This window comes from Hevea brasiliensis, chromosome 12 (genome assembly GCF_030052815.1).
Source record: "Hevea brasiliensis isolate MT/VB/25A 57/8 chromosome 12, ASM3005281v1, whole genome shotgun sequence".
Lineage (NCBI taxonomy): Eukaryota > Viridiplantae > Streptophyta > Magnoliopsida > Malpighiales > Euphorbiaceae > Hevea > Hevea brasiliensis.
Genome location: NC_079504.1, coordinates 14,199,151 through 14,211,230, shown reverse-complemented (window position 1 = coordinate 14,211,230; position 12,080 = coordinate 14,199,151). Strand labels below are relative to the sequence as shown.

The 12,080-nt window shown below is 28.8% G+C and overlaps 1 protein-coding gene across 1 annotated transcript; it reads left to right on the top strand.

Annotated features, from left to right (window-relative positions):
* The first annotated feature begins 5,850 nt into the window (after nt 1-5,850).
* Nucleotides 5,851-10,495, top strand: LOC110640542 (laccase-15-like). Its single transcript, XM_021791878.2, has 6 exons — nt 5,851-5,990; nt 6,209-6,360; nt 6,518-6,762; nt 7,014-7,142; nt 8,756-9,703; nt 10,092-10,495. Exons 1-6 carry the CDS (start codon nt 5,892-5,894, stop codon nt 10,220-10,222), a joined length of 1,704 nt encoding a protein of 567 aa, XP_021647570.2. The 5' UTR covers nt 5,851-5,891; the 3' UTR covers nt 10,223-10,495.
* Nucleotides 10,496-12,080: the final 1,585 nt, after the last annotated feature.

Sequence of the window (12,080 nt, the reverse complement as noted above, 5' to 3'; positions counted from 1 at the left end):
ACCTAAAATCTCAACCCAATTCTGAGACTTTTTCAGTAGCCTATCTACCTGGCCTGAAATTTACAGACCCGGGCAACCGTTGAATTTCCACGAATTGAAGGTACCTACATGAAGCCCACAACACGGGGTTTAGTACATAATTTTTACGGAATTTTCTAAGCTCATTTAGTGCTCGGAAAAACACTACGAAGTTTCGCGGGACCCACCGAAAAATGGTGTCAGAAAATTTTGAAATTGGTATTGCTGCGAAGCTCTCGACGAGTGGAGCACTCCGGTACTCTTGGTTTTCTCTTGGGTTCACAGTTTGCGAGAAATTTAGCCCAAAAGTCAAAATGGGCTAAAACTTCCCGAACAAAAATTGAGTAAACTGCTCGATAGATTTTGGTGTTCTTGGTGTCTATGGAAAGCTCTCGAGGTGTAGATGGGTTTTGGCACAAGACCCGATCCGATTAGTGACCGGATTGGCCGGAATCTATCCGGGAAGACGAAACGACTTGAGCGCGCACGCGGGACTTTGTGCGACTTTTTCGGTCGCCTGGAGCATCGATCGGCAGTGGGGAGGTTGCCTGGAGGTGCGCCTGCGTGTGGGGGAGGCTGGGGAGGTGGCTGGCCGGCGAGGGGTGGAGGGAGGAGAGAGAAAAAGGGAAAAGAAGTGGGAGTGTCAGGGCGCGTGGGGAAGAAAAAGAGAAGAGAAAGAGGGCCGGTCTGATTCGACAGGTCCGACTCGGTTCGATTCGATTCGGCCGATCCGATTCAGGATATAATATTTTGAATTTTTACTCTGCCTTGGGACCGAAAACGAGGCCCAAAAATTTCAAAAAAAATTTCAGAAAACTCAGAAAAATTCATAGAGTCCAAATATATTTTTAGTTTTACCATGTGGTCTTTAAATTAATTTTTAAAAATCATCCAAATTTTATATTTTTGAAAAATCGAACCCGATTTCTAAAATCCGAAAAATTTTAAATAATTTCCTAAAATTTAAATAAAAATAAAATATTAATACCACAAAATAATAAATTTAAAAATTAGGATTTTACATGCTAAATTAATTACAAATAGTAATAAAAAAAAGAAAACTATTGCTAAAATGCTTAATTAAATACTCTCAAAATTAGCAACCAATTATGCTATCCGTTGCTATTAGCAACGGATTTATGTTGGTAAATCGATGTTACTAGCAAAGAATTTTTTTTTTTTTTGTTAATATTTTTTAAAATTAATTAAATCGACATTAGTCATTATCCGTCTCTAATAGCAACATAAATTACAATTTGTTACTAATTGAATTAGAAACGAGTCTCACTGCAACTAGTAGAAATCGGTTGCAATGGATTTTGATGGATTAGCAATGAAAAAAAATATTTTGGTAATCCGCATTATTTTTGTAGTGTAATGAGTTTTAATTTAATAGTATTCAGGTCGTCTTAAGGTCAGTGAGATTTTGAATTTGAACCTGGAATTTAAAAAAAAAAAAAAAGAAATGAAAAAAGACTAAAAGCATTTTTTTGCGAAATGTCACTTTAAACTCTGGCCTTTAATTGTGTTTCATTTGACACTTGAGTTTTATAAAAGTCTAACTATTTAATCTTTGTGAATAATGAATGTGCAAGTGTGACTTGCACGCAGATTTATTTTTCATTTTATCTTCATAAAATTTAAGAGTTTAGCGGTTATACTTTTAAAAGCTCAGGTTTAATAATTACATTTTATAAAAAAAAATATATTAAATGAGATGCCATTAAAATTGAGGATGAAAACTAATTTTTTGTGCAAAACTAAAGCCCTGTTTGGCATTGAGTTTCAGAGCCTGAAACTGTTTTTTTGAATAAAAATATCATTTTAGATGCTATTGAGAAAAGCAGTTTGGAAAAAAGCTGTTTTGTTATTTTAGAATTTTTATGACTAAAACTGATCAAATTTAATTTTTAATTATTTTTTAATACCCTTTAACTAGTATATTTAAAAAAGTAATTTTCTCAATAGCAGTTTCAATAGTAATGCCAAACAGGCCCTAAGAGTTAAGAAGATATATTAAAAAAAATAAAATTCATCTTTATTAGTTATTGTAAAAACTAATTGGGTAATAATATTTATGGTCCTCAGTTTTATATTTATATTTCATATTATTTTTCATTTTAAATGATAAAAAAGAATCCTTTCTCTAAGTTTATATATATTTTATTAGATTATTTTTAATTTACATTCCATTTAATTTTATAATTCAAATGAACGTAATTAACCATTTATTAGCATAACAGCTGTTAAATCATTTTAGAAAAGTATATACCTGTCCTCTTTTAATGTAAAATTTTAATATTTTTTATTCTAAAAGCTTAACCATTGTACAATAAAAGGGAAAAAAGTCTTAACATTTGATTTAATTTTTCTTCTCAATAATTTGTTAGTTGCTATTTTAAAAGCCTAAATATTATATTTTTCTTACTTAATGTTTTGCATGGAATGAAAAATATTATCAATTGCATTGTAAGAAAACATAGAAAATTTTCTTTAAGAAAAAAGAAACTTAGAAGCTGAATTACTAGCTAATGCTAATGGTGTGGTGTGTGCTTTGTATAAATATCTTTCCTATTGTTTCATAAAAAATTAAAAAAAAAAAAAAAGTGGAGATTTTATTTTTTAAAAACATTGCTTCATAAAAAATATCTTTCGTTTTCATATTTTATCAATTTTATTTAAAATTTTCAATTTTGACAATTTATTTAAATTGTTAAAGATTATTGCAGTTTTATTCAATTTTTGCCGATCAAATCATCAACTCTATTATTTGACTTGTTTACGGTTACTAATGAAGAGCTAACCTTACAAGTATCACTAACATCTCTAAAACTTCATTTGGATACCCATAGATCATGCATCAAATAGAGACAAGATTTAATAGTGGTGAATAAAGAGAGTAAGCCCAGAAAAAAAAATTGATAAAATAGCTAATGATTTTGATACAATAGATGTCAAAATAGGTGTCTTCTGGTAGTTATTTACATAGTAAGTTTTAGGATAAATTATAGTTTAGTCTCTGTAGTTTTATATTAAATAATTTAATTTTTGATATTCTAATAAATTTATAAGTTAGTTCTTGTCATTAAAATTTCAGTTAAGTTATCATTAATTCTAGAAAAAAAAAAACCAAAATGCCTTAATTTAATTTTCAAGTTGAAAATAATTTAGTCCTTGAGGTGTTATTTTTATTAACAATTTGCATCCAAATTTATATTTATTTTTCTTTTTTATATATATAACAATATAATATATATATATATATATATATATATATCTAAAATCACAAATAGAATTTTACAAAATTATAATGACTTATTTGTAAATAGTTATAATATTTAAGGATCAATTTATAAAATATATGAATAATTTTGTAGTTAACCAAAATTTGTAAGGACCTTAAAGTAATTAATTAATATTAATAATTATAATTTAAATTTATAATTTTTTAATTTAATGAGACCCATAATTTAATTTAAAAATATAGAGACTAAATTATTAATAAAACAAAATCTCATAGACTAAATTATGGATAAAATAAAACCTTAGGCACTAAATTATTTTCAAATTGCAAAAAAAAATTAAAGACATTTTGATATTTTTACTAAAATTAACGGTAACTTATTTGAAATTCTAATGATAGGGGTTATTTATTAATTTATTAAAATATCAGGAATTAAATTAATTAATTTTAAAGTATAAGTACTAAATTATAGATTTAATCAAATTTGAGAGACTAAATTATAGTTACTCTAAATTTTGCTTTGTTAAACACAAGTAATCATAGATAAAACTTGAAAAAGTATAAATAGCAGTAGTGGGATTGGATCATTGTTAATGGCTATATATCAATCAAAAAATTGAGTTAAAAAATTGATAGGAAAAAGAAATTAGATAGAATTTCAATATTTTTTAGCAATTTATATTATTAAAATTAAAAAATTGTATATAAAATTAAAAAAAATAATTTTTTTGTTATTTTTTTATAAGATTTTTTTTATTCCTTTATAAGACTTGTTCTTCTTATTATTCTGTTCTCTGTCTGCCTAGCTAGAAATTATTATTATTATTATTATTATTATTATTATTATTATTACGAAGGAAGTTCATGAGAAGTTCATGCAAACTAGTAAATGAAGCGTATATAATGGAGGTCCAATGGGTCATCCAGAAACCAATAAGGGACTAAGGGCTATTCTCGTCCCATCCCCTGTTAGACATATAAATCTGTTTCAAATGGGCCTAATAAACAGACTGATATTGGGCCTTCTCAATATTAATGTTTTTATTTTTTTTAATTTTTTTAATAAAAAACTAAATCTGTTAAATGGGTGATTCACCTTCACTTTCAACTACTGAACAAGTGAGCTACGCATATTACTTTTTTTAATATACTTGGAAAAAAAAAAAAACATAAATATCTGTCGTTAGCAATGCAGTCCACTGTTTTAAAAATTCATAGTTTATGATTTCTTTAAAAATTTATAATTTTTTTAATTGAGATCAAATATTTTGTTGAAAGTGTAATAATTTAGTAGTTTGAGTGTTTATTTTTTAATACATAAAATGAAATTATTGTTTAATATTTTCCATGTAAAAGAAAAAACCTGTCCAGAATAAGACTCACAACTTGATGAGGTTTGCCTGCAAGAGTTAATTTTCATCACATATTGAGATAGGATTTTGGCTGATGAGCTAGGCAAAGAATGGGGTAGATATTATTGGATGTCCCACTTTTACAATAAACAAGAAAAAACAAGAAATACATGGCGTGAAAAAATTAAATTAAATTTACTTAAATGATTTTAATGGAAGTAATTCTAAATTTAATATATGAAATTTTATATAATATTAGAGAATATTATATTTTAAAAATCAATAAACGTAATAAATAATACAGTAACGAATCAGATCCAAATGAATCCGTAAGCTAATAAAAAGAATAAGACTGGTAGGTGTGTGTGTATATATATATATATTCATGTCTTGTCTTGCGTAGCTGCTATGTAAAATTCCAAAAGGTCCCTTTCTATTGTTTCTTGTGATTCACTCATTTTTACCATTGAAACTTTGACAAAATTAGGCAAGAAGAAGAAAAATAATTATAACTTAACCCACCACAGAAATTTGATTTTTGGCTCACAAGTGGCCTTCTTCAGATATAACTAATTAAAAGTGGGAATGTAATTTGAAAAATTGACCTTAATTGTCATTAATATTTTTTTATAGGAAAAATATAATTTTGGCCTCTGTGATTTTCAAGATTGTCTAATAAGTCTTCATTATTTAATTGTGTGCTATTGGGCTATTGGCCTATAAGTTTCACTTCCATAAAACTTTCAATTTAAGAACATTCATTGCTTATTTAACAAGAAAAATTTTAAAAATAAAAAAATGAGAAACTTATTAAAGTGCATCACTTTCTCAATAAACAAAATTCCAAATTCCACAGCTAATAAACACTTAAAAATTTCATTGGGAAAAAAGCAATATATACATAGCTTGCACACAATTAGGAAACAAAAGTTAATTAATTAATTAATTAAACAAAATTCGAACAATTAGGGCTTAGAAATAGATTTTTCCTTTAAAATAAGCCTGGAAAGTTATTGTCCATATCCTGATGAAAAAGAATGATGAATTTGACTGGAAATGGTATCAATTTGCAGGAAGATGCATAGGTGATTTCATGTGATTGCTGACAATGACAATATAAATATAAGTTTTGTGACTTCCAAGAGTTAATGCCTTAAATAATTATTTTATTTCTACTTCCCACGACCACACTTATATATAAATATATATGCATGTGGTTTATCCTGGTTAATTAATTGGAAAAGGAAGAAGAAAACAAACGCCCTTCTTGCTAAGAAATGTGGTTCGTCGTCAAGACCTTTGGCTTACCAGTTTTAGGGTTTATCCTGTTTGCCAGCGTCCTCCATGGCCAAGCCTTGGTTCGTTATAAATTCGTGGTCAGTATATAAATTTGAACTTCAGATCTTTTAATGACAGTCTGAATCTTATCAAAATCTATAATTAGTTTCTTTTTTTTTTCTTTATCAATCACTTGTTAATTCAGAAAATTTATGAATTTTAATACTTGTACGATATATATATATATATATATATATATATATATATATATATATATATATATATATATATATATGCAACTTAATCACCGTTGTAGCTGGAAGAAACTCCATATACAAGACTTTGCAGCACGAAGAACATCTTGACTGTAAATGGACAGTTTCCAGGACCGACACTCAATGTTACTAAAGGGGATACCATCATAGTTGATGTGTACAACAAAGGCCACTATAATGTAACCATTCACTGGTAATTCTCTCTACTCATGCATGTCTACGCGAGAGGGAATTTATTTTCGTTTATCGACAGGACTCGAACTAGAAATTTTACTGTCTGAAAACTACTATATTAAGTTAAAGCTCTTTTCTAGAGAGTTGTGTAATTTCACTAGATACAAATGTTACAGGCATGGAGTGAAACTGCCTAGAAACCCATGGGCAGACGGTCCCGAATACGTGACGCAGTGTCCAATTCAACCAGGAGCTAATTTTAGCCATAAGGTGATATTTTCTACAGAAGAAGGGACTCTATGGTGGCATGCTCACAGTAACTGGACGAGAGCAACAGTCCATGGAGCTATAATTGTTTATCCTAAGACGCCAACTAGCTACCCTTTTCCCAAACCTCATGCAGAAGTGCCCATCATAATAGGTAAACGAAACTTTCCATGTATATATAGAGCTTTTAATTAATTTAAATAGTTTGTGTTCTAAATTTAATGGGTTTGGACAAATGAATCCCTTTGACTCAACGATATATACAGACGATTAGTCTCCAAAATATGAGAAATTCCCAAAATATGAGGTTATTATAGGTTCGGAACTCAATACAAACCCATTTAACTTTAGGCCGCAGGTGATATTTGAAATGTTTGTAGCCTCTGAAAAAGAAAATTCTTGCAGGAGAGTGGTGGAAAGAAGGAATAATGGAGCTTTACGATGCATTTCTTCAGTCAGGTGGAGACCCTAATGTTTCCGACGCTTATACGATCAATGGTCAACCTGGTGATCTTTATCCTTGCTCAAAACCAGGTAACAAATTTTATACATAGAGAGCTTTTATACGTGGGTTTCATTTTATACGTTCTATCTCGAATCTTGAATTTTTCTTATACACCTAATAACGATCCATGTTTGATTTGTTCAAATATAATTTTTAAATACGAAATTGTTTCTAGTTTTTTTTTTTTTCATCAATTCATAATGCTTGCGTATAAAAATAAATTCATTTTGCTAAATACAATAATTTGGTATTTTACGGTTGAATTTTTCCTTTTCTAAACAGGCTATGAACTTGTAGCATTTTCATGCCTACTAATACTCAATTATAGATGTAGATTATGAATTTAGTATCTACTCCCTACCTATTATGAATTTAGTGTCTGCTTCCTACCTGCCTCGAAAGTGTTTATTGAAAAGGAAAGTTAAGCTCAATATTGGACAATTTTCCTTTCACAAAAGAAACTTGAAAATCATTGGGTAGTGATGTGTTTCTTAATTGTTGATTGGGAGTAACGTATCAGCATCATGAGGTGGTACTCTAAGATTATCTGAATAATTTTTCAAAAAGAGAAACTTTTTTTTTTTTTTAATGAAAACATGATGTTGTAGATCATCAACTTATTGAACCCCTAAGAGACGTGAAGAAAAACACCTAAAACAGTGGATAAAATATATATGCGTGGTACTTTTATATTTTATTTACTTTTTATTTGTATTTTATTATTTTTAATTTACTTAATAATGACTCACCATAACTTAAAATATAAAATATATAGTGAGAGATATTTATTAAATATAATAATAAAATAAAAAAAATAGTTTACGCATAAAAATAATATTATATATTATTAAAAATTAAAAACATAATATTAATATCTTATTATTAGATTCAACGCAATCTAATACTTAAAACTTATATAAAAAACACATTATCAAATAACTTAATTATAAAAGTTATTTATTAATTTATCACACGTACAATTATACCATTTTACCTCAATAAAGTTTATTTTTAAAAAGTTACTATAGAATTTTAATACTTTGAATGTACAATATACTTTTTTAATTAATTTTAAATTTAAAAAATATTTAATAATTAAATTTATAAAGAGTTAGCGTGCCTGTATATATATACACACACAAAAAAGGGTCAATTGACCCCTCATTTAGTAGTATATATTTACCGCTAATTAAATATATGGATGTCATATATTTTAACATTATTTACATATAAATTAAGTCTATATAAGAATTTTCATAAAAATGCATAATAAAATATTTTAATTATCATTAAATTAAACATTCTTATAAAAATACTCAAATTGGTCATCTAATTTTAATTTTGATATACGATTAAGGTAATCTCATATGATTTCGATAAAAATCTCATAAAAATTTTAGCATAAAATCAGCATCTTATATTATAACAATAAAAATGAGATGTAAACCAAAAATCAAATTGAGAAAGCCTTATTTTATTTTCTTTTTCTCTTTAAAAATCATACTCGAATTGAATGTTACCTCAAAATTTCACTTAATTTTCACAATATCCAGGTAAAAATACCCAATAAAAATTACAATTTAATGACTTATAAATTGCTAGGAACTGATCAATTTCTCTGGAAATGACTACTTGATTGCAGAAACTTTCAAGCTTATGGTTGATTATGGTAGGACTTATCTACTTCGAATTATCAATGCTGTAGTGCAAGATATGGTCTTCCTCTCCATTGCAGGACATAATTTTACAGTAGTTGGAACAGACGCCAGCTACACAAAGCCATTAACAGCTGATTATATCACAATATCCCCTGGACAAACCATTGATGTCTTATTAGAAGCTAACCAGCCACCTAACCATTACTACATGGCTGCCAGAGTATACTCCGCCGTCAATGGCCTCCCCATTGATAATACAACCACCACCGCCATCATCCAATACAATGGAAATTACACCCCATTCTCACCCCCTTTATTACCTAATCTTCCTTATTACAATGACACTTCTGCCTCGGTTAACTTCACTGCTAGTCTCAGAAGCTTGGCTGATAAAGAACATCCTGTCAATGTCCCCTTGAACATAAGTACAAGAATGTTTATTACAATCTCGATTAACACATTCCCTTGTCAGAATGATTCTTGTGCTGGACCAAATGGAACAAGACTGGCTGCTAGTTTGAACAACATAAGCTTTGTGCACCAATCGATAGATGTGCTAGAAGCTTATTATTATCGTAGAAATGGAGTGTTTGGAAGTAAATTTCCGAACTTTCCTCCATTGGTATTCAATTTTACAGGTGAATATTTGCCATTGTTTCTGGAAACGACAAGGCAGAGAACGGAGGTGAAGATACTAGAGTATAACTCTACAGTGGAGATAGTTTTTCAGGGGACGAATGTAGCTGCAGGAGCGAGCGATCATCCAATGCACCTCCATGGATTCAGTTTCTATGTCATTGGAAGAGGACTTGGAAATTTTGACAAGGATAAGGATCCTTTAGGGTATAATCTTGTCGACCCACCTCTTCAAAACACCATTGCTGTACCCATTAATGGCTGGACTACCATTAGATTCAAAGCGGACAATCCTGGTATGTGGCAGTTATTTTAAATATGATCAGTTCTGGGGCATTGGGAGTTCTAACTAGACCCTTAAAATGTGAGTTTTATAATATATATTGTGTTTTGAATTTACAATAAACGGAATTAAACCCTTAACATGAGTTTCATAATATATATATATATATTGTGTGTTAAATTTAAGTTAGACGGAATTAGATAAGAATTTTAATATAACTTCTGACCCAATTCAAAATATTTTTACATATTTAATTATATTCAATTGTCAAGTATATATATATAATTTGTTATGTATCGTTAAATCCTACCATTTTAAGAGGGTCTTAAAATTCTTGCATAAGAAGTAGTTAGTTATACAATTTTGAGTAAATGTAATGATGTGTTGTGTGTAAACGGCAGGAGTGTGGTTCATGCATTGCCATTTAGATCGTCACATGACATGGGGAATGGATACAGTATTCATAGTGAAAGATGGTGAAGCTCCACAAGCACGTATGCTGCCTCCACCGCCGGACATGCCTCCGTGTTGAATCTCTGGCCACTGAATTAATTTCCATCACGGAGCTTTTTTTTTTTTTTAGTAAGCACATATATTTTATTCAAATAAAAATTCAGAAAAAAACCTGGAGGATAAGAACAGACCATTACTACTCGTGTGTATTTATATTTGTCTTGTCTTAAATTACTATTACTGCTAAGATACTAGCAGCAATAATGTGATTGTGTATCGTAATCTTATGTTATAATTGTGGAATTGAATGTGTTTTCATTTTTTTTATAAATACTTTTTATGCTTCTAACAATGGATAATTTTTTATTTAAATCTGATTCATCATGGATCAAGATACAAGATAAATGTTGACACCCACCTATTAAATATAGAGATTTTATATATTTATACCTTGAATCTATAATATAATAGGTCTAGATAAGAATTTCTCCTTTAACAATACATAAATCTATTAACTTGAGGGAATAAAGGAATAATTAAGACCAACCTCTCTATTCTCCTTTCTTCAATTATTTCTTCATGGTACTAGAGTTTTGGGGTCTGATTTTTTTATTCTCCCTTCTCTTCCCCTTTTCATTTTCTGAGAAACGGTACTACTGTTTCTACTGAACGGCCTTTTGAGGGTTATTTAGCCTCGCTACCCATCCTAACAATTTTACCTGCTGCTAAATATCGGAGATTTGTTGGTAAGCTCAAATATCTCATGATCACATGACCTGATTTATATTAATTTTGTTGTTAGTATGATTAGTCAATTTCTCTAAACTTTATGTGATAGTCATCGTAATACAGTAATTCGCATTCTTAGATATATCCAATAAGGTCTAAAACAATATTTGTTATATGCACAAGTCATTGAATATTTTGACGCATGTTAAGAAGCACTTTTTGAGATATATCTAATTTACTTCAAGTTGCAATGTCTTGATTGAGGAAATTTGATATCTTGGAAAAGTATAAAAAACTTAAGATGAAGTGACTAGGTTAGATACAAAAACATAATACTAATCTATGACTTTAATAACTTGTAAGCTTTTCTGATTAAAACAATTTTTTCAAAAATTGATATGTGAGGGTATCAAATAAATGAAATTGATTTGTGACAATCAAGTATTAGGTAAAAGTGGAATTAGTGGAGTCTATGTTGGACCCGAATGTTGCTAAGTTGAAAGCTATTTTAAAAGCTTTGGAATTATCTCTAGTCACTCCTTGCATTTTAAATTATGGTGCTTAGATTATAATTGAGTTGGATTCAGAGATTGGAATCTCTTGATCAATAAACTTAGATGCTGCTCCTTGGCGTGCTAATGCTGTTGTTAACTCTATTTATGCTTGCTTAAATGCTCTTCCTTTAGTGCCATTTTCTCATTCTCTTAGGGAGACAACTCTTAGCAAAACTAGGAGTCTTTCAGTCTGATGATTTGGTTGCATTTCTTTGATTTTAGTTTGATATCTTGTAAAGGAAAAGGCTATTGAAATAGTTTTTATAAATTTTAAAATTTAAAATTTAAATTATAAACAAAATCAAAGTCAACATTATGAAATTTTTAATTCGAATTTTAATTAAAACTAAATACTTAAAAAATAAAATTAATTAAAATAATGTCATCATCTAATAAAACAAGTCCTAATTAGTAATGAAGCACGAGCATTGACAATATGAATAATGACGAATTAGTCTAATAGATTAACCCATAAAATCAAGCGGCTTACCAATAAGAGCAAAAAATTTTCTTGCTTAGAAGAAAGAGCAACCAACTTACTTAAGAAACCTTCCATTATTAGTAATCTTTTAGAAGTCTTGTTATTTATGATTTTGTTGTATTAAGACGAAATCTCAATATTAATTAAAAAAAAAGATATATTTAATTAATTAA